General features: G+C 40.0%; 1 protein-coding gene across 3 annotated transcripts in view; it reads left to right on the top strand.

Moving 5' to 3' along the window:
- Nucleotides 1–22,471, top strand: part of Klf12 (Kruppel like factor 12) — a 403,434-nt gene that overhangs the window by 275,549 nt on the left and 105,414 nt on the right. For all 3 annotated transcript variants that reach the window (XM_029541485.1, XM_029541486.1, XM_021203306.2), the window contains one exon: nucleotides 5,316–5,451. In XM_029541485.1, coding sequence (XP_029397345.1) covers nucleotides 5,316–5,451 — 136 coding nt within the window. The remainder of the gene's footprint in view (nucleotides 1–5,315; nucleotides 5,452–22,471) is intronic.

Below are 22,471 nucleotides of genomic sequence, written 5' to 3'. Positions count from 1 at the left end.
TCTGACTTCTTGTTTGATTTCTTTCCTTTCCTTTTCTTTCCTTTCCTTTTTCCTTTCCTTTCCTTTCCTTTCCTTTCCTTTCCTTTCCTTTCCTTTCCTTTCCTTTCCTTTCCTTTCCTTTCCTTTTCTTTTCTTTTCTTTTCTTTTCTTTGTGATGCTCACAAGGATACCCAGGGTCGTGTATACATTAGGGAAAAGCTTTACCACTGAACCACATACCCTCATTTTTGCTGTTGTTTTTCAGGACATGTTTTATGGTATATTTATGTTTTAAGGTATATTCAAAGACTTTTTATTATATATATTTATTAAGGTCATTTAGGGAAAACTTTATAAGCAAAGGCACGAATAGGCAAGTTATCTTCAGCCAAAGTGTATAATTTTTTGATAGGGCTCAGGCCGTGAACACAGGTTGAAGGAACATGTATTCTAGTGAAATTCGACATTGTCAGTCCACTGTTACATGGGAGAGAAAGAAGTTTACCTGTATTGAAGAGGGTATAGAGCCTTGGGTGACTGCACACCTCAAAAGAGGCATCGAATGAACTCGCTGTCAAGTATACTGCTCAGAGAGTTTGATTTGGCAGTGGGATCTACCCTATGCCCAATAGAATGGGGGAATGTTTCCTGAGCAACGCTGAGGCTCTGAGATGGTGCTTCCCACAAGGAAACGCCTGGAAATACATGAGAAGGGTCTTAACTGAAGAGCAGAAAGTACAAAGGATCAGGTGTCATTTCGAGTTCCCCTTTGGCTTTTCTTATTGATCACAAGACAGGCCATTGACAAAAAGAATTCTTAGGACTCGGCTGGCTTGCTGATGTTTGTCTACATCACTGATAAGACAGCATCCCTAACTAGGTAGATTAAAATAGTAACTGTCTTATGTGGTCACGTTCCACGGATCAAAATTTGTAATGGATTTAGACAGAGTTTTTCACCATGGCCCCATCAGAGGTGCCTGGTTCAGATGTGGTCTTCTGGTGGCCAGAATGTAAAAAGATGGTGAAATAGTGTCAACTTACCAACTGGGATTGGTGGCTGACTAAGGAATGCATCTCTTTTAAGTCTGTCCACGCTGCTTCCCATGGGGACTTGTTTCTCACAGTAGGAGCCCAAAGCAACAAGTTCTTTTCAAGCCCCAACCTGTGTTGCATTGACTGATGCACATTGGTCACAACAAGCCATAGAGTCCAGCAGGGTCACTGTTAGAAGTGGCCATAGAAGGATGTGGCACAGGACAATCTACATATCACAAATAGTAATTGAAAGTTTGTCTGCTCAACTTCAAGGGTTGGGATTTTCTTCCTAGGATTTGTCCAGAACAAGTCTGACTCCACAGAACTGAGTTTCTCCAAACATCCCAATTCACTTTTCCAGTTTTCAAATGTGTAAAATCTTAAATATGAGAAGGTGTGTGTGTCTGTGTGTGTGTGTGTTGTGTGTGTATGTATACATATGTGTTTATGGAAAGATTGAATCCTACAATGCAATATTTGATGCCTTAGAACTCATTTTGTAAGCTGGGTGGTGGTGGCACACGCCTTTAATCCCAGCACTTGGGAGACGCAGGCAGGCGAATTTCTGAGTTCAAGGCCAGCCTGATCTACAGAGTTAGTTCCAAGACAGCCAGGACTATAAAGAGAAACCCTGTCTCGAGGGAAAAAAAAAGTCATTTTGTAGACCAGATTGGCCTTGAACTCACAGATATACTTGTACTTCTGCCTCCTGAGTACTAGAAAAAGGTATATACTGCCATGCCAAAGATAAATTATTTTCAACTATAGGTCATGTCTTGCTATCTTAAGTTAGAGAACTCCGTATGTGTGAATGTGTAAATGTGAAAGGAGAGCAGGAAGGAGAGAGAGAAAGGGAAGGAGGATGAGAGGGTATGTATTTTCTGGCTGCCAAAGAAAGTTTTGCATTGTCCTAAGTGAGTGACAAGATAGTTAGACCTTTCTATGTGGGCTTACATGTGCAAAGACTAATGGAGGTTAGCTGGATGAGATGTCCCTATTCCACATTTAATAAAAATAGAGTGGAATTATGCAAGTATGTAGATAAGCTAATCATCTGACCTAATCAGCAATGCAAATTTTAGGAAGCCTTTCTGAGTATTTTCTCAGCTTGGCTGAGGGTATGAGTATGAAGAATTTTCCAGCATGGTGGAAGCAGATGTATTTCATAATATTTATTGAAAATATTGGAAAGAAGTCCTCAAGCACGATCCTCCTGAAAAGTACATCCAAACAGATAACTCCTTTAGCATATTCTGCACTTAAGATTAGCTATAAACATCACACAATTTACACGACTCTGTAACACCTCTTCACATTTTCTGGTATGTTTCATACAGCTAGACTCGACCTTCAGCCTCTTGCATAAGCACTTGTAGCCTCCTCAAGTTGTGCTTTTGTGTTTGAGAGCTCCAGGTTTTTTTTTTTAGAAAATGGCACCATGATTAAGAGTACTCTCTGTTCTTTGGGTAGCAGAACATTTGATACCTTAATAAAGGCATCATTGTACATAATGCTTCAGCAAATTTCAGTGGTCTACTGTTGACATTACAGGCACATATAGAGGCACACAATCAGGATATTTAAGCCTAGATGGATCTGCTATTAATTTTCTTGGCTGGCTTTGAATAGACATAAACAGTCATTAAATGAATCACACTAGAACGGAAATACCTTAAAGGAAACCATCTATGAGTTCCTAGCTAAAATGCTTATACCTTGCGTAAGTCCTGTGCCTTCCATCCTATGAGCTGGTGAATATCTTCCCGGGATAGACATGTGCTGCTGAACAATGTTTCCATCAACAACAGACAGTGTGTACAGTAGTAGTCCCACAAAACTGGATCTTATGTGCCTTGGTAGCCAGGTTAGTTTGTGGTTTGTGTAGCATATTCTATAATGTACACATAAGAATGGACTCATTTAACAGCACGTGAACTAGAATCTGTGCCACTAAGTAACATGAGGCAGATAGTCTTTGTAATGAAAGTTTCACTGAGCCAGCTTACTGAGTAGAGCCAAATGAGTCTTCATACCTAGATTGCCTGAACATTTCAGCTGTGTGTTATTAGTTCGAGATAGAACCCCATTCCTCACATTCAGATTCTCTGTCATCCCACTTTGGGGGCTACATGTTCTCTACTGACTTGATGGATTTTTGTTGTCGTCATCTTTGTTTGTTTGCTTGTTTGTTTGGTCCTGTGCTATATTCTGATTGCTCATTGTTCTGGATCCTGTGCTATATGTTGTTCTTGGTTATTGGTGCAACCCCTGGCATCTAAGCAGGAGAATTCTGTATGAGAACAAGTGAATTGCTTTATTTCAGGACAAGGTTAGAGAATATAGGTGATCCGATGTGTATATGTGTTTCACTGTCAGTGACTGTGAAACTAGAACATTTTTATTTAACTGGACACCATATCATGGAACACTCCCTTTGTCTAAAATCTTAACTCTCTTGATAAAATTACCAATCTTTGCACAGTTGACATTTTAGATTGATAAACTTTGTATTATGGATGACTGACTTTTAGAGTATTGTAGGATATTTAGCAGTGTCCTTGAGTTCTTATCTACAGTATGGCAGTGACATCCTTATATAACGAAGAGAACTCCATCTCAAGTCATGACAAAGTGTCCAGCAGAATGGAGAGCAATGAGGAATTTATTCACATTAAAAGACTGTGATTGTAGAGTATTTGAATCTACTCATATTATTTACCTAGAAATCCCATTTCACAAAGAGCATTTGTACTTGCATGGACGTAGAAGCAAAAGGTGTGTGAGCTACACTAGTGTTCTCCAGCTGCAACCAATACCAGTTCCATCAGTTGGGTTAGTTTTTGCAGCCGCAGCGGAAGTACTGTGTACAACCACAATTGCCTGTTTCTGCCTGAAACAAGGTTAAATATCAGCATTTCCTGGGTAGTCTATGATGCACAGGTAAAAGATAAATTAATTATTTGAGAAAAGAAATGGTATCTTTTCACTCAATTGTATCCAAATGTCATGCTAACCATAATTTTAAATGTGCTTGTACCCAACTGCAATTGTAATCTTGATTTGAAATTTAGCTGTGCCCAAATGTCATTGTAACCTTGATATGAAGTACATTTTACCTTCCTTTGCAAACAGTGGTGGTTTGGGGAAGCCATTCTTAGGGACCTTTGAGGAACAATGATCTGAATGGGAGCTGAGTGGTTTGGAATCAAATATTTTAACCCATGAGTAAGGGAATTTTTCATTGAAGAGATGCTCATGTTGTCTGAGAGAGGGGAGCACTGAAGGGAATTTTAGCCAAAGATTGCTAAAGCTACTCATAGAGGGGGTAAGGGGTAGAAAACTCTAATTTTAAGAAGTCTGTGTTGTATTACACTACATTCCTCCTTGAAGTGTTTCCTTGGCCCCTGTCAATGGGATCAGAAAATCAGCTTCTCACTTTGAGAAGTTCACGGTAGGAGGAGAAGCAGATTTGGAGGTGACTTTTCAAAAACCTTACTCAGCTTGGTGGCAAGAACCCATTTTTCAACACACATAAAACAGATATTAGACAGGAAGACGGGAGTGGGTGGGGGGTGGAGGGGAGCGCACCCTCACAGAGGAGGGGGGATGTGATAGGGGGTTTCCTAAGGGGATATCTTGAAAGGGGAAAACATTTGAAATGTAAATAGAGAAACTATCCAATAAAAAAGTTATAAATTTTTTTAAAAGATTATGATTTTAAAAAAACAGATATTAGAAATGCATGACATTTCCAGCTCCGCCCCTTTTATTTAGTCACATTTCTGTTCCACCCAAAACAGTGGTAAACTGTGAGGTAACAGTCCACTAAAAAAGAAAAAGCCTGAAACTTTATTTTAGTCATGTCAACTTTGTTCTTTTTTTAACCTCTTATGAGAGAATGAAGCAACAATACATCCTCTACCTCATGCCCTCTCTCCTCCAGGGAAAGTGCTAATGAAAAGTGACATGACCAGAAGTCTAGCAGTAGAGTAATGCAGAAAGTGAAGCCAGCAGTTGAGACGGTTGCCCAGGAGCCACACAAAGAGTACTGAAGGCAATATTAAAATTTACTGATGTTGATGGCTTCCAGGAGCCTACCTGGAACTCTTGCAATCTAATGTAGGTGTTGTGAGCAAGGGAAAGGTGTCTGGGAGTGCACAAAACACTAATTCCTGCAGTGTCTAGAGTCTGCTTGTGGGAAATGCATAGGAAAGTTATTCAGTGCTCAACATTGTTCCAGCACGAAGTTCGGTTCTGCACACTAATTGTAATTCATTATATATGCCTTTTCTTCTCAGCACAAATGGAGCCCCGAGGCCTATCTCCCAGACAGAGTAAAAGTGACAGTGATGATGATGACCTGCCAAATGTGACCTTAGATAGCGTTAATGAAACTGGATCCACGGCCCTTTCCATAGCCAGAGCAGTCCAAGAGTAAGTACCACATTCTCAGGATGGAACGAGCGTCTCAAGGTGATCGGTCGATGGATAATGGAACTGAAGCATCTCTGGTTCCTCAGGCGTGTCGGTTTAGCTCCAAACTGGCACACATGACTGTGTCTGTCCATTTTGCCCGCATGCTTCGGGAGCAGGTTAGGGTGAAGAATGGAATGTCTCAAAAGAGTGGGGAGGTTCTGTTCTGCTAGATATCACCTCTGTGCCTCTTTTCAGACAACCCTTGCACCCTTTCTTTCTGGAAAGAAAATGTGCTTTTCATATATCTGTCCACTTATAACCATAATATTTGTGTGCAGATGCAGGGGCAATAGAATGTTACAAGTGTCCTTACTTTGGTTTGTATTATGATTTTTAAAAAATAATTTAAAAATTTTTTTAAGTTTCAATTATATGTGTGCATGATCATGACTGTGGTACCTGTGGAGGACAGAAGAGGTCATCAGATCCCTTGGAGGGGGAGTTACAGAACGTTCTGTATGAGCTGCCAATCCTGGGGACTGAGTCCTAGGTCACAGCAAGAGCACTCTGTGCTTTTAACCACTGGTCCATCTCTCCAGCCCCTCTTCTTGCTTTGATAGGAACCTACAGAACAGCTTTATGGAAGATTTAATTTTGGAGGATACTGTGTTAATACTTTGGAAAACAGGAATCATGAATACCTTTCTTTGTTTCTTTCTTTCCCTCTCTTGTTTTCTTTCAGTCAGACCATGGGATTAGAAATCAACTTTCACTTGTAGAAATCAACTGATTTTGTATCGTTGTCAGCTCCTTAGAACAGGACCTGTGGTTCTTCATGAGTATTTTTCAGTAGATTTTCCTTTTGACGTCGTTGAGATAGAACTGCGTGTTTATTTAAAATGTGTGATTCACTGATGTGATATGCTTTGGTACTGTGCGATGACTGCCAGAGTCAAGTTAATTCCTGGGTCTGTCATCTCTCTAGAGGCCTTTTTGTTTGTTTCTGTTGAGAATTTTTAAGATGGACTATTTTTAATTTTATTTCATTTTAATTTTTTATTTGTGTATGGGTACTTTGCCTGTATGAATGTATATACCCATATACATCCATACACCACATGCATTCATTGTACCTGCAGAGGATGCAATCAATATTTGATTCTCAGGAATTAAGAGTGATAGGTGGTTGTGAGCCACTATGTAATTGTTTGGAATTGGACCATGGTCCTCTGTACGGACGCAAGCACTCTTAACCATTGAACTACCTTTGCAGCCCAAGAGCTAAACTGTACTTGACAGTCTTCCCACATCCCAGTTCTTGCAACCTCCCATCCTACTCTGTATTTCTGTGTTCAATTTGATTAACTCCACAAATGAGTGGGTGGTCTTTGATATGCTTTGCAGATGCACTTTCATGCTACAAAATTTTGTATCAAAATGTAAGTTCTTGAAACTTTTCTAAAAAATGTGAATGCACATTAAGGGGAGCTAGATTTATTATTCACGTTGGTGTTTTCATTAAAAGGCTGGTAGCACTCTTTGGGCTTCTGTCACCTGGAAAGCTGCAGAATGCCTGGATCCATCAATGTTTAATTCACCGCCCTTCAGTTGTGAGTCTGAATGCAAGCATTTAGAAATACAGAGATGCTTTTGAAAGAAACAACTAGAATATCTGAAAAGGGCCTGAGATCTTTCCAAACCTCTAGTAATATATTGAAATTTTAATATAACACAAATATATAATCCATGCTAAATTATAGAAAATTCTGTACATCAGTTTACCCAGCATTAACTTTGAAAGTTCAGCTGTGCATTTAACTCCTTGCTCTTAGTTTCTCTCTAATTTTTTAATTATTTTATTAGATATTTTCTTCATTTACATTTCAAATGCTATCCCAAAAGTCCCCTAAACCCTCCCCCTGCCCTGCTCCCCTACCCACTCACTCCCACTTCTTGGCCCTGGCGTTCCCCTGTATGGGGCATATAAAGTTTGCAAGACCAAGGGGCCTTTCTTCCCAATGATGGCCGACTAGGCCATCTTCTGCTGCATATGCAGCTAGAGACATGTTCTCTCTAATTCTTAATAGACATAATTGACTCACTATTAACTTCTCTTTAATCTCATTCTTCTTGCTTCTCCATCTTGACACCCAGTGTTAATTCAATCTATTAAAAACATCAGTTTAGAGGGGGGAAATTAATGAGAAGATTTCAAAGGATTTCTGAGGGTGTGTCCATTTTCTTTGTTTGTAAAATTTTTCTTGAGACTATTGGGTAGAGAAGGAGCCAGGGGGAAAGATGGGAAAATCAGAGTTTGCTGTGGAAAAAAATGATAAATTTTCAAACTCTGGGGAGTGAATTTATGTTTTGTCTCTCTAGTTAGAGAGCTATGGAGCCCTGGTCTAAGATACACCCAGCGGTTTGCCTGCCTATTCCTTTTTAGCAGTAATAGAGAAAAGGCCAGCAGAGCAGGGAGCTGCATACGGGCAAGCACATTCAGGAAGACTGACACTGGAAGGGATGACATGGCCTTGCTCTAAGTCACACTTTTGTTGAAGGCCCCTAGCAAGATGCTGAAGCACAGAGCAGATACCTCCAGCTGAAGCTCATTGTCCCTGTACCACTTACTTGTATGTCAACCTGACACAAACTTGAGTTATCGTAGAGGAACCACAAATGAGAAATGCCTGTAGACACGTCTTGGGGAAGGTGTTTTCTTGATAAATGACTTTGTTTTGAGAAGGCCAGGCTCACCAAGGGAACCACCTCCTGTGATCCACAGTATTGTAAGGAAGAAGTCTGAGAAAGCCACAGGGAATAAGCCAGTGAGCAACATTTGTCCATGGCCTCTGCTTCTGTTTCTGCCTCTAGGGTCCTGCAATGAGTTCCTCGAGATTCTCTGGATGATGGACGATAAGCTATAAACTGAAATATACCTTTTCCTGCCCAAGCTGCTTTGGGTCATAGTATTTTTCCTGGAAATTAAACTAAGACAGTTTCCGTACTATAGTAGGTACAGTATTGCTTCATGTGCTCCCATGACATGAAATACACAGCTCTCATTGCAAAAAGCTTAAGAGACAGTTTATTCTGTCACCAAATATGGGAGACACCAGCCCAAGCACATATCATTTCATTTGATAATAATTGAATTAAACTTTTATAGTAACAGAATGAAGCATTTCATGAATCAAGATACTTTTAAAAGGTTATTGGTAGGTCCATCAGATCGGAAGGGTAGAGCAAGGTGGAGAACCATCAGCTGCAGGTCTCGGACTGTATGAGACAGCAATCTTAGCCTTTTGCTTGATGGAAACATGGGCTCTGTTTCTACAGTTCAAAAACTGTACTAACAGTCACAAAAACATTAATCCGCATGCAAGAGAGGGCAGTAAGTGGTTAATAAAAATGAGACAGCAAAGCTTGACTTAAAATGATCTGGCTCAGGACTGCCGGCCATCACTGAAGTCCAACCAGTTAATCTGTCTCACACATAGTTGTGTGTAAGGTGTGGTTCTTCCAGGGAACTTTATTCCCAGGCAGTATAGCTCGACCCTTCATGTAATGTCTTGCTGTATTAGCATTGGAATACATCAAATAAGCCTTCCTGTGTGAACAATTCTCCTCCTAGTAGTAAATTCATTTTCTTAGTTTTTGTAGAGGTTTTTTAAGTGAATTTGGGGTTCAAAATAAATGGTTTCTTTTGAGTTGATGTCTAAAAGCTGCTAGCCAGCATGCATTTTTACAAAAGGACACCCCTAAGGCCGCCTCCATTTACATGAATTTACTTAAAACACTGATCAGTACTCTTAAAAGGAACACCTCAACTCTGCTCCTTAAGTAATCTGACCCCCACTCCCTCATCAGCTCAGTCAGTGAAGTTAACTCAGCCGCCAGCAGCACACGGATGAACTACACACAGATGGACCCTTTCTTAGTATAATCCTGCAGACACTGTGCATGTTAACCGCCATGTATTTGGTGATTCTGGGAGAAAATTCTCAGCATTCATACAACATCTGTGTTGTCTCTGTCACAACCCCCAGGCCACAATGCTAAAATATGGTCGTTTCCCTCTTGACACCTTGGCAAACATAAGGATGAAATAAGTGTTTGGAGGAAGAAACGTAAAGGCACTTGGTGAGAGCAAATTGTTATAATTAACTCTATTGCTAGGCAGAATACTGAAGTTTTTTTAAATAAGGGAACTTTTGAGGTTAAGGTTTGTTTACCCAGAACCTCTCATTTCTTCTCTTTCTTCTTCCTCTAAGTTCTGAACATTCTTGATCCCTTTGACATATACAGAATAGGCCCATTCCATAATCTCCAGTGTAAGTGAGCAGAATTTGTGTGGGACCCTCCCTAAAGAAATTTCTGTCCTGTATAGGACCAAGATGATAGTGAAGGATTTGAGACAAGGATCTTTGTTACACTGAAGCTGAGAAGGGAATGATGCTTTCGAGAAGCAGATGAAGATGTTTTGACTAGCATCCTAGCATCAGTCCCTGTTAAAATGAAACAGATTTGTATGTATGTATGTATGTATGTATGTATGTATGTATGTATGTACTTACTTACTTACTTACTTTAGATTCCAATCACAGGATCAGAGCCCCCTTCAGAACCCCTCACATGACCCATCCCCTTGTGCCCCTTCCTTTCACCCCTGACAATGGGGAACCCCACCTCCCTGGTTACCAACCCACCCTAGCACACCAAGTGATTACATACAGGGCTAGGCACATCCTCCCCCACTTAAGTCAGACAAGACAGCCCAGTTAGGGGAACAGGATCCACAGGCAGACAACCATGTCAAGGTAAGCCCCTGCTCCAATTTCTTAAACAGCTTGTTATCCACCACATTCAAGCTACTTCTGTCACTTCAGTGTCCCCTTGTCCTGGTTTATTCTGAGGCTTATATGAAACACCACTCTTCAGGAAGAAGCTAAGTCATACATTTCAGAAAACAAATAAAATTACGTCAGGTACTTCTTTGGCATAAGGATGCTTTGAATGAAAATACTGTGGCCAGTTAGATACCTCATGTTTCCTTCGAGCATCCCCGTAGCTAGTCTACACATCATGATACCTTCTTTGGAAAACTGCATTTAAGGATCCAAGATAGTCAGTCAGTCAGTAATGTCAGGCATTTTTATTTTATCGTCTGCATTTTTTGCCATGGCAAACCTGTTGAAAGGTTTACATGCCTCGCTTTCCTTAATTTCCCCTGGATGGTTCTGTTAATGCCTTTTAAATCACACCAGAGAACAGTAATGGAGATGAGAAAGAAAAAAAAAAAAAAGACAAAAAAACAAAAAGCTTTGAAGGGGGTCTGCAGTTAGCAGATTCTCGGAGAACTCTTTACAGTTTTTATTTCATTTGCCTTTTACCATGTGGAGAAAGGAAACAGACATGCAGAAGCTGTTGATCTCCCTAATGATCCTCCAGAAAGTCATTTGCAGAGCTCATACTCAAATCAAGACATCTGCGGCCCTGCCATCCCTGAGGAAGGGACAGTTGCCGCCCTTCCTTTTCTGTAGCTGGGGATGGAAAGCCAGGACTGTGGCTGTACGTTTGAATGCTGAGCCCCAGTCAGCATCGGCATAGGTGAGCTAACTGTATACTGTCAGCACTTGAAAGTCATTTTCATCTCAAGTATGATATCACTGAGGGAGAAAGAATTCTGTCAAGTATATTCTCAGATATCTAATAAGAGGATTTATCATCTACAGCCCCATTCATTATGTTGAAAGATGAAGAAATAACATGTGAAATAGTAAAGTGTCTTTTAAGTAAACATTTTCAAAGCTACTGCTGGGAAGAAGTGTGATTGGAGGCATGTTTTAGTACAGCATACATGCAGACATGTCTATGATTCCCAAATCATGTTCTTTATAAGGTTGCTTCTGCCCAGCAAGGATGGGAAACATGTGGCCTGCAGGGATACCCCTTCCACTTTCTCTTTCCAACTAAGGAAAGGCTGCTAAGGGTGGGTTGACTGGGCACTGTGGAAAAGCCAGAGCCAACTCCTGTTTGCTTTCTATTTTCTATGGGCTGAATTACTCAGGTTCTGCTCTCAGAGTCCTTCCCAGACCCAGGCTGTATTTGATGAATCTATGCTTTCATTTTATAATCCTAGTAAGATTTGGAATACTTTCAGATCCCCACTTCAGGTCCCACTAAGATTTGGGCTGAGCTATTTAGAGAAGAGGCTGGTTCTCAGTAGCCACTGAGCACACATCTTGTCTGGCTTGTCAGTCCTGATGGGTAAGTAAGGAACCAACCAATCCCATTCACCCAGTGAAAGAAATGCAGTTTGACGGCTCTTTTCTTAAAGTTCAGTCAATCGATCAATAAATAAGCCCTGATTTATTGAGAATGGTTTCAAACTAATTATACATGCTTGTCCAGCATCAACTCAGCAGTCTGTAAGACTGAAAAAATTAGTAGTAATGACTTCACAACTGAGTCCATGAGTGTCTAAGAGCAAGATGAAGACCATATGTCCACTTGAAGCCCCTATTATCTGTTGTGTAGGAACAGCCTTGGTCTCCCTTTAAGTATAAAAAGTGCAATGAAGTTTGGCTAATTACTATTTGAATAGTTTAATGGATTACCAAATTAAGCCATGTATTCACTAGGCAAGCCACTCACTCAGTCAGTCACTCATTCATTCATTTATTCATTCATTCCACCTTGTATGACATAGTAGAAACATAGAATATAACTCGTAGCTCTTGAGTATGTGGAACTTGGAGTGGAAGTATGTGAGATTAAAGTCTGGTAAAAGCCCGAGGCATTGAAGTGAGAGAATATAAGTACAGTTGTGTTACACTAGAGCAGGGCGGGGCTTTGTCATGTGTGAGGCAGAAAATCTTCATGGCTGATGCAAAACTGAGTGAGGAGGCAGGACAGTGGAGCTGCTTGGGGAAAGTTAGAATCTTGATCAGGAAGGATGAATTTATACTTCCAACAGCAGGAACCCCTGATGATTTTTTTTTTTAATTTTTTGGTAATAGAAGCATGATCACTGTTGTGTTTTATAAATGACAGTCCCAAGAAAGCTGAGTGTGATTACATAGATTGAGCACTCTATGCCCCCAAAAGTCCCAGTGACATCACCTTGGGTATGAACAGTACAGCCTTTTGACCTAAAAACTCCCAAGTTGGATAATGGGTCTCATAATATCAATACTATGTATATGAGATACATACACACACACACACACACACACATACACACACACATACATGTGCACACAAACACACACACATTACACACACTTACACATTATACACATACACAATTTTCAATATGCTTCATTCTCAGTGGACAGATAATATATCTTAGCTTTCTTTGCATACACAAAATTAATAAGGTCCCTGGTCAGGTCCTGTTTTGAACATCAGAAAAGCATTCAAACAGCAATAATTTTATTTGTGGTCTTGTGATCTTGGTCATACTAATCTTGTTATACTTGCTGTTACATGCAGCAGGTAGGATGAGACAGATCTGAAGTCATGGAGACATATAAACGGAGGAAAGAGAATCTGCTCCCAAGCAATGAGGACGTAGGAGGCAATGGAATTGCTTTTTGTAGGATATACAGAGAATACCTCTGATAAGGTTATGCTCAGATTACAGGAGGAGATGTATCTCAGAGTTTTTACTGCTCTTACAAAACATTAACACAGAGAGAGAAAGACAGAGACAGAGACAGAGAGAGAACATGGGAAGGGAAGGTTAAATTTCAGCTTACAACTCTGTGGTTACACACTAAGGGGGGTCAGGGGCAGGAACTCATATCCAGGACCTGGAGGCAGGAACTGAAGCAGAAACCATGAAAGAATGATGCTCATTGGCTTGCTCCTCATGGCTTGCTCAGCTTGTTGTCTTGTAATACCCATAACTCTGCTGTCCACAGAGAGCTTGCAAATGGGCCAATGGCGGGGAAGGAGGCATTTTCTCAACTGAGGTTCCCTTTTTTTCAAATGACTCTGGCATTTGTGAAGATGCCAAAAAAAGAAAGGAGGGAGGGAGTGAAGGAAGAAGGAAGGGAGGGAGGGAGGGAGGGAGGAAAGGAGGGAGGGAGGGAGGAAGGGAAGGGGGAGGGAGGGGAGGGAGGGAGGGAAGGAAGGAGAGAGAGAAAGAAGATGAGGGAAGGTTTGAAGAGAAAGCCCTGGATAGCTAAAGGATGACTGTGTCCAGAGAGTGGGAGGGGGAGAGAGGTAATAAGTGCAGGGCCCCTAAGGCAGAAGCATTCAGGAATGACGAGCTGTCAATCTCAATAACCACATGAAGAACATGCTTCTAATTTCTTCATTTCACAAAGGAGTTCCAGAGTTCTACAGAGGCCTCCTGACTGTTCTAAATTCTACCTCCAGTAGAGGTATCAGGACAGAATCAGTGTCTCACTTTCTCTCAATGTCATTATGTCATCAATCCCTGTCCCTCTACCTCCCTTTCCTTGGTGCATCTGTATCCATTTTACAGGGAATCTATAAACAGTTGTTTAAATTCCCATCTAAGACCATGCAAAACATTTTCCCTTCAAATGTGTGTTGTCTTCTGTGCTGCTTTACGGGTGAGATTCTTGCAGTCCTAGTTATACACAAATGTAGTTGTTTCCTCAAAGACTTTACCAGTTTAAAAGAAACAAAAGCCCTTACATGGAAGGAAAATCTCCCCGTTGCTAGGAAAGTTAATCGATGATATAATACTACACGTTTGTCTCAGGGAACTCTTTCAAAGGATCCAGCCTCTCTTCTGTTTTCTTCAGTGCATAAGGCTTCCCCCATGAGCCAAAAGCTGTCCTCGCTCCTACGGAGTTGTTCATATATTATTTATTGTCAAGTAACCATTAGGTACTTTTATCCCTAAAGAGATGCTACTTTAGTTCCAGAGGCTAGCTTATCTTCAGAACTTCCTGGTGTGAATCTTTGCAGTGATTAAAAACTATGCTCTAAGCTCCCACAAAGATGTTTCTGTTTTGAGAGGGGATTTGTAAATCTTAACTTTGTGCCTGGCATTTTATATGCTACGCAAAATGCTAAAATATTCTATCTCATGTAACCTCTTTTGCTTAGTCTAGTAGTGAATTATGTTTATTGTCTTTTCTTTCTGTGTGAATTAATCACTCCTCAGTGATCAATTTAAAAATAGAAATAAGACTCTTCCACTGTTTTTTTGTTTGTTTTGTTCGGTTTTTTTTTTTTTTTCAAGACAAGGTCTCACTCTTTAAACTAGCCTGGCCTGGAATTCATAAAGCAGATCAGGCTAACCTTAAAGTCACAAACACCTGACTGCCTCTGCCCTGCCTCTGCCTCTGCCTCTGCCTCTGCCTCTGCCTCTGCCTCTGCCTCTGCCTCTGCCTCTGCCTCTGCCTCTGCCTCTGCCTCNCTCTGCCTCTGCCTCTGCCTCTGCCTCTGCCTCTGCCTCTGCCTCTGCCTCTGCCTCTGCCTCTGCCTCTGCCTCTGCCTCTGCCTCTGCCTCTCCCAAGTCCTAGAATGTGACATCCAGACTAACAGAAATCAAAGGTTTTAAAGAGAGAATTTTGTCAAGGTGACGTGGCTAGTGCCAGTCATCTTGGCACTTGGCAAGGAGAAAAACTGAGACCAAAAGGATTGGCTATAGTTTGAGACAAGCTTGGACTATGCACTAAGTAAGAACCTGGGTATACAATGATGAATGAAGGCATGGAAAGATGTATACATGTATGTGTGCATGTATATATCATTTCTGTTTTTACTTCATATATTCGTAAGTGATACACACATATATATATATATATATATATATATATATATATATATATATATTGCACATGTATGTGAGCCATGTATGTGGGGGCCAGAACAGTGGTGTTAGATGCTCTGTGAATAGAGTTGCATATGGTTGTGAGCTGCGATGTGAGTTCTGGGGACTGAACACAGGTCCTCTGCAAAATAATAATAACAATAATAATAATAATAATTCTTTCTAGCCCTCCACTTTATTACTTTATTACAAGATCCCAGATTATATCACAGACAGACTTAAGAGGTAAATGTTTTACTCTTTATAAGTAGTGATTTATTTTAAATTGTTAATAATTTCTTTTAAGTGTTGCTGATTTTTCAGAATTAATAAGTTAAAATACATTGTTTCTTCATGTGGTCAGTCACAGAGTGCATGTAAGAACTTCATGTTTTGCTATTGCTATATGTTGAATCTATAATCACATTGCACATTTACTTAAAATATATATCTTATACCTACATATATACTCTCACAGTGTCTGCAGTGAGTATAATTGTTTTGCATACATTTTACAAGTGTTAGCACAAGTCTTCAATAATAATGTTGAAACATTAGTAAACCCAATTAAAAGTTCACAAAATCTTCGATTGCTATTTATCAGTATACTCAGCAAAGGTACACATGACCAAATCTAAAAGGTAGCGTCGCTAAAATTGCCAGAGTGCACCAGGATACAGTCTCCAGATATTCTGGACAGTGTGGCTTTCGCATTTCCCATGAGATACGGCCATTGTACTGTATTTAATCTTATTTTTATACATTTTTACCCAGACTTGAATATCACTGAACACATTTGGTTTCATGCATCATATGGAAGCAAAGGATCTAAGGATATGTTTTCATGAATGGTCTGATAATTTGTACAACGTATGTGCACTCACGTGGGTACATGCATATGGGTATAAATGTATTCCTGTAAAACTTAAGGCTTAACAAGAGTAAATCTTACGAGACTGACGTTTGATTTGGCCTTTTCTTCGTCTGTTTTTTCAGTTACATAGCCACAGGTCTTCATCTACCTGGACTTTAAAAAAAAAAAAAAAAAAAAAAAACATTTTGACTTGATTTTGATTTCCTAGAAATGAGATTGCAGGACATGCAGTTAGCATAGTAAAAATGTCTGCAAATTTTTAAAAATATTTCTAATAAAGAGAATGTAAAATTACTAGCCAGAGGAAAAGAACTTCATACATTGCCTTGAGCTAAAATAAAATGCTGCCAATGTTTTAAAAGTACCCAATGTATCATATTATTTCCGTTTCCATTCATGCAAGTGAAAATTAGGGAAGTAATACATTAAACTCATGTGTTTGTGCTTTAAATCAGTTTGAGTGTAATTAAGTGTTCTAAACTAAAATGGTTTTTAATCAGCCTGGTTTTTAATATTAGAGTAAGTCAAATGTTTTATATAATATGTCTGGACTCTCTGAGGTTTATCAAGTCTCATGACCTAGGCCAATGAGAACGGAAGTGTCTCCCCTTAGGTAGATTGAAAACTCGGGAGAAGAGGGACAAAGATGCCAATGTGGAAGGCAAACGCAGCAACCCTAGTAAACTCTTTTTCTAATTTAGTTTCTAGAGTTTTCGAAAAGTCTATTAGCACCCTCTTATCAATGTCCCACTGGTTCTCATAACACTCCTAAGAGTCTTTAGTTGTGTAACTATTTTAAAGTCTAGAAATAACTGGTATCTTTCTTGATTATTGATTTCATCTTGTAAATCCTGACTCTAAGATAGGTTTCATTAAATATAGAAAAATGCAATTCTTAAAATGAAGAGCGTAGCAAGAAACCCATTCCAGCTGTCTTAGCAAAGTCTGGAAAATATTGGTACCTTCCATTTATAAGTGCAAATTAACCTGACAAACCTCTCTTGGTATGCAAACCAACAGAAAATACCATTGGCTTCCCCCCGCCCCCCCCACACACACATGTCAAGATTTATGTAGCTATGTGCTGTAACAGTTACAAAAATATAAATAAAAATGAGACTGCAACCTTTTATCCAGGCTGTTGAAGATGAAGTTTCTGTGGTAAGACCGGCAGGAACAGAATGTAGCCATTGTCTGTTTTGTTTCATACTCAAATAATTCATTGTTACTTGCAAATACAAAAGCTATTTTTAAACATTTGGTGGTTTTTGTATGGTGTGTGTGTGTGTGTGTGTGTGTGTGTGCGCGTGCGTGTGTGTGTGTGTGTTTGTGCGTGTGCATGTGTGTGTGTGTGCGTGTGTGTTTGTGTGTGCGTGCGCGTGTGTGTGTGCGTGTGTTTGTGTGTGTGTGTGTGTGTGTGTGTGCGCGTGTGTGTGTAGGTGCATGGCTGTCACATCCCATGTGTGAAGATCAAAGGACAATGTACAGATGTTAGCTCTAGCTTTCTACCATGTACTTCCTGGTGACAGAACTCAGATCACCAGCTGAGCCATCACAGCAGACATTAAACTGATTTCATAAATTTTAAACACAGAGAACTTTCTGCTTATATTCAATAAAATATAGAAAAAATTGATTACAGAAAAATATGACTTGTTTTTCAATCAGGAGATCAAAATGTCTTCAGTGTGTTTTTTTTCTGGATATATTCCATTGTATGGTTAAAATGATTTTTCTTGCCTTATCATCCAAGTAAAATCAGAAAGGAAAGGTTGTATAATTAGGGGAGTACCCAGCAAACCTAGAGATCATACAAGGGGAAACAAAATCATTATGAAGTTGAAAGTGTGCAATCCTTTTGAGCCTGAAAACGACCTTGGATTTTGAAAATGCGTTTACTTAGTAAAAACTTGAACTTTGCCTTTTGCGTCTCCATTCTTACGCAGACTGCCAGTCAGCAGTGACTTTGAAACAAATATGAGGGTTCCAAAATCTTGCCAGCTATTTCTTTAACACTCTTAAATTGCTCAGGTCTTTGAAGGGTGTATGTAGTGAATTCTTAGTCATGGGAATGAATGACAGCCTGATCATGTCCCCCCACCCAAATACAGGAAGAATGGCTGAATGATGTTGCAATAGATTGAACAGGAGCCTCCCTGGGCGTGGGTTTGGGCTCCTCAGTTGGCTTCTCTGTGTCAGTGGCAATAACCACAAATGATGGGTTAAAAAGAGTAGTATGATATAATTACCAAGTTGTTCTTATTTATGGATTCTGTGGTATTTTTAAACAATTCTTCAAGTGAGTGATGTTATTTTACAAACCCACAGAAGTGAGGTGATTCGTGTGCTGTAACTAAGGACACAATTCATTCAACATAAAATGTCCGTCCTGCCGTGGGGACCAACCACTCTTTCTTGCCTACTTTCTGGAAGGGAAAGGACATTTGCAGAAGGAATTGGTACTTTTCATGATAACTGGACTCTACCAGCTGCATGCATATGTATAAATGTATGTGTGTGTGAAAATCAGTCATGTACTGAGCACATATAGATTTGTTTTATTGAGATTATTGTTTGGCAGTATAGTATGGTATCTATTTACAGTGTATGTCCATTGGATGTTGCATAGTAGGTAATAAATATAATGTGTAAGTGTGCCAGAAGAGAGGCACATGCTCTGTGTACATGCTTCACCATTGTGTATAGTCAGCTTGAACATGATTCTGGAGCCAATATCATAGGGTGATTATGGTACATGGGGGTGGCTGATGAGGTTGGACCTGATCATGAAATAGTTGTGTGTAGCTCTCCTGTTGATACTTGGACATAGGTGGCCAGAACTGAGCAGGGAGAATGATAAATATAGAAAGGTGATCGGTGGCAAAGCAACAGATGAGCTCTTAAAAGATATTTTTTATATACAATAAAAAAATTTTAATGGTACATTTCACAAAGCTTAAAAATCATAATGTCCTCATTTAACCAGACAATCTTTGTCAGCCTGAGTTCCATTGGAAGCCCTTTCTAGTAAATTCTTTTCGCACTCTTTTGTGTCACCAGTTAGTTCTGCGTCTTTGTGAAGTCATGTTTGATCTCCTGTCTTCTTTCACTAAGTGCCACAGTTCGGTGATTCCTGCATGTGGTGCACTTCTAAGTAGTTAGTATTAGGTGTAGATGTAGAATGATTTACATACCCAGTTACTTATTTTTGTACGATTTTATTTTATGTAGTTTTTCAAAAACATGTTTATCTGAGTGTGTGTGTGTGTGTGTGTGTGTGTGTGTGTGTGTGTGTGTCAGAAGACAATCATTGACATATATGGTCTATTTCCACTTTCTTGATCCTGGTCCTCAAACTCAAATCTATCTGGGAAGCAAGCAATTTATCCCTCTGAGCCATCACATTACCCTGGCTTTGCTTTGAGACAGAATTTGCTATATAGCTCTAGCTGGCTGGGACTCACCATCCTTCTTCTGTAGCTTACTGGTTCCTTTATGCTCTGATGAACATTGGTCTGCTTTCCATTTGGGACCCTAAGTAAGGTTGTAGGGACAATTGTAGCCACCCAGGGACATATGCTTTCATTTCACTTAGGTCAATAGTAAAAAGAGGACTTAGTGGATTAAGGATAGGTTCATGTATAATTTGGGCAAGAACCAGGTCATTACGAAGGTGTTGTATCTGTCTCTCTTCCCTCCAGCAGCTCCATCACCGCCACATCTTTGACAGCTTCTGGTATTGAGTCTTTAGCTAAGGTCCCTCTAACGACGGATCTCTTCGATTCCGAGTAATGGATACCAAGGTGTCTACTTGGGTTAAAGCTGTGCAGTGAGGACACAGGTGAAGAAAGAATAATCAGGGGACAGAAGAGCCTTAGAGAAGATCAAAATCGGCCCTATCCCTCTAAGGTTCAGTGAATAAAAAAGGGAGAGAATGTCCCACTTAGCAAGAAAAATGGCGAGGTGTCGTATGGATTTAGTTACAAGCTATTTCCTTACAAACCAGGATGCCACAGACTGAGTAGAAGGAACTGTGAGTGGTGATTTAGTAGGAGCCTAAAATTGTCTGAGAACATGAGCAGAAATGTGGCTCTGGGGTAATGACGAGAGAATAAAGGGCAGCCAGTGTAGTGTCACTTATTTACCTAGAATAGAAACAACTACAGTGGGAACAAAGGGTGAGACATTCTTGAAATTAGAGTGTCTGAAAGAATAATTTTAAAATTCTTTTATCCATATAGAATAAATATATTTGTCTGGTCGTTTTCTGAATACACTGTTTGTAGAAGGAAATTATGATGTTCATCCATTCAAAATGTCAAACTTCAAGATCTTAGAGTGCTGACATTTACCAGAGCCATTTTTGCCTCCTCTTCTCTGTTTGACTTTTACTCTAGCCATGTCTTTGTCTTCTGATCCGCACAGACTCTGAAAGCCTCTTTTCTTCCTTTGATATCTTAACCTACAATGTGAATAAATATTTGCAAGCTGTAAACCCAACGTGTTGGCTGGATGTTGCTTTATCCTGAAGAGAAGGAGCCTTTCTTTACCCAGGCCTTCATCTCCCTTCCTCACCGCACCTTCAGGGCCGCAGTCTGCCCGCTTATTGTTTGTAGTCATGAGTGTCTTAAACAACAGTCAGGTTCCTGTGCTTCCAAGGTGGGTATGTTCTACATGGCAGTTGACATTGCATGGAATTAGCAGTATAAAATTTTTTTTATCTATACAGAATATATTTGTCTGGTCCTTTTAAGGACATAAGTGGCAAAATAAATCCTTTTAGGGATAAAGGTAACAATATAAAATATTGCTCTGAGAGATTCTTTGTTCTGTGACCAAGTACAGAAAAAAAAAATTGCCCCATTGTTACCCTTAATCCATATGATGCTTACAGAGCATCTGCCATGAGTGAGACCCTGTGGCCTGGTTATGATGGAGACAAGTGAAGGGCATCAATTAGCAAGCTAGAAATGGTTTCCCTGTTGCTCTCTGGGATAACTCTGATGTGTATAATTAAAGCAAAGTTCTGATGACTTGAACGTTTTCTTCCCATTATAATAAGTTTTGCTTTCATAAAGCAAACCTATTTATTTAGGGTATATGAAAAAATAACCAGTATAGAAGGCCAGCGTATGTCCCCATCATCATAGGCCTGGAAGCAAGAGTCAAGATTATCTTCAGTGTCTAAGAAGTTTGGGGAAGAGTCATCAGAACTTTTTCTTTTAAAAGATTTGAAATGAACCCACTTGTTTTTCAAAGATCTGATCATTCTAAGGTAATTTTGAAATGAACAGAATTGTTCACGCACCAGAATTGTAAGCGCTGGCTCTTTCCAGGAGGCAAAGGGACTACAAAGATGCAAATGCCTCCTTGGGTCATTGTGAGCGAGCTTAGGGTCACCCTGTCCAGGAGCAGAGCATGGAATATATTCCACAGTCTAATGGGGTTATTTCTGTAATGGGTTCTTAATTTTATTGGCTCACTCCAGAGAAAATGAACTCTGAACATGGGTAGGTTAATCTAAACATAGCATTTTAAACAATAGTTCTCAGATCTGTGTGTCATGACCCCCTTTGGGCTTGAACAACTCTTTCACAGGGGTTGCCTAGGACCACCTGCATTTCAGCTATTTACATTACGATTCATAACAGTACCAAAATTATACATATGAAGAAGCAATGAAAATAATTTTATGGTTGGGAGTCACCACAGCATGGAGAGCTATATAAGGGCACCCAGCATCCGGAATGCTGAGAAATGCTGCCCTTTAAAGGAAAGTATAAAGGGAACTGAATCTAGGGCTGAGATCAGACGAAGGGGCTAGAGGTAGACCTCAGTGAGGAAGCATAAGGCCCCAAGATCAATCCCCAGACGTGACATAAAAACTAAGCATGGCCGTCCAAAAAGCCAGCACCTCAGAGCCTGTGGATACAAGTTCTAGACTGCTGGAACTTGCCAGCTGCCAACTTAGCTCTGGGTATGATAAGAGATTCTGTCTCAAGGGAATGGAATGGAAATAGAGCAGATAACCCTATGTCCTTCTTTGGTCTGTGCTTGCCAGGCACAAACAAACATAAACAAATAATGAGAAAAATTAAATAATCTCTAAAAAGGTCAGAGGTTATTTGAATTCCAGTTTTTGAAATTCTTTCTTTTTTTTGTTTGTTTGTTTTGTTTTGTTTTTTGAGACAGGGTTTCTCTGTGTAGCCTTGGCTGTCTTGGAATTCACTCTGTAGACCAGGCTGGCCTCGAACTCAGAAATCTGCCTACTTCTGTCTCCCAAGTGTTGAGATTAAAGGCGTGAGCCACCACTCCCCGACTTGAAATTATTTCTTAAGGGGAGCATCAGGACATTTTAAAGCTGCAGT

This window comes from Mus pahari, chromosome 8 (genome assembly GCF_900095145.1).
Source record: "Mus pahari chromosome 8, PAHARI_EIJ_v1.1, whole genome shotgun sequence".
In the NCBI taxonomy this organism is placed as follows: Eukaryota; Metazoa; Chordata; class Mammalia; order Rodentia; family Muridae; genus Mus; species Mus pahari.
Note: the sequence above shows the minus strand (reverse complement) of the source record. Positions and strands in the feature narration are given on the sequence as shown.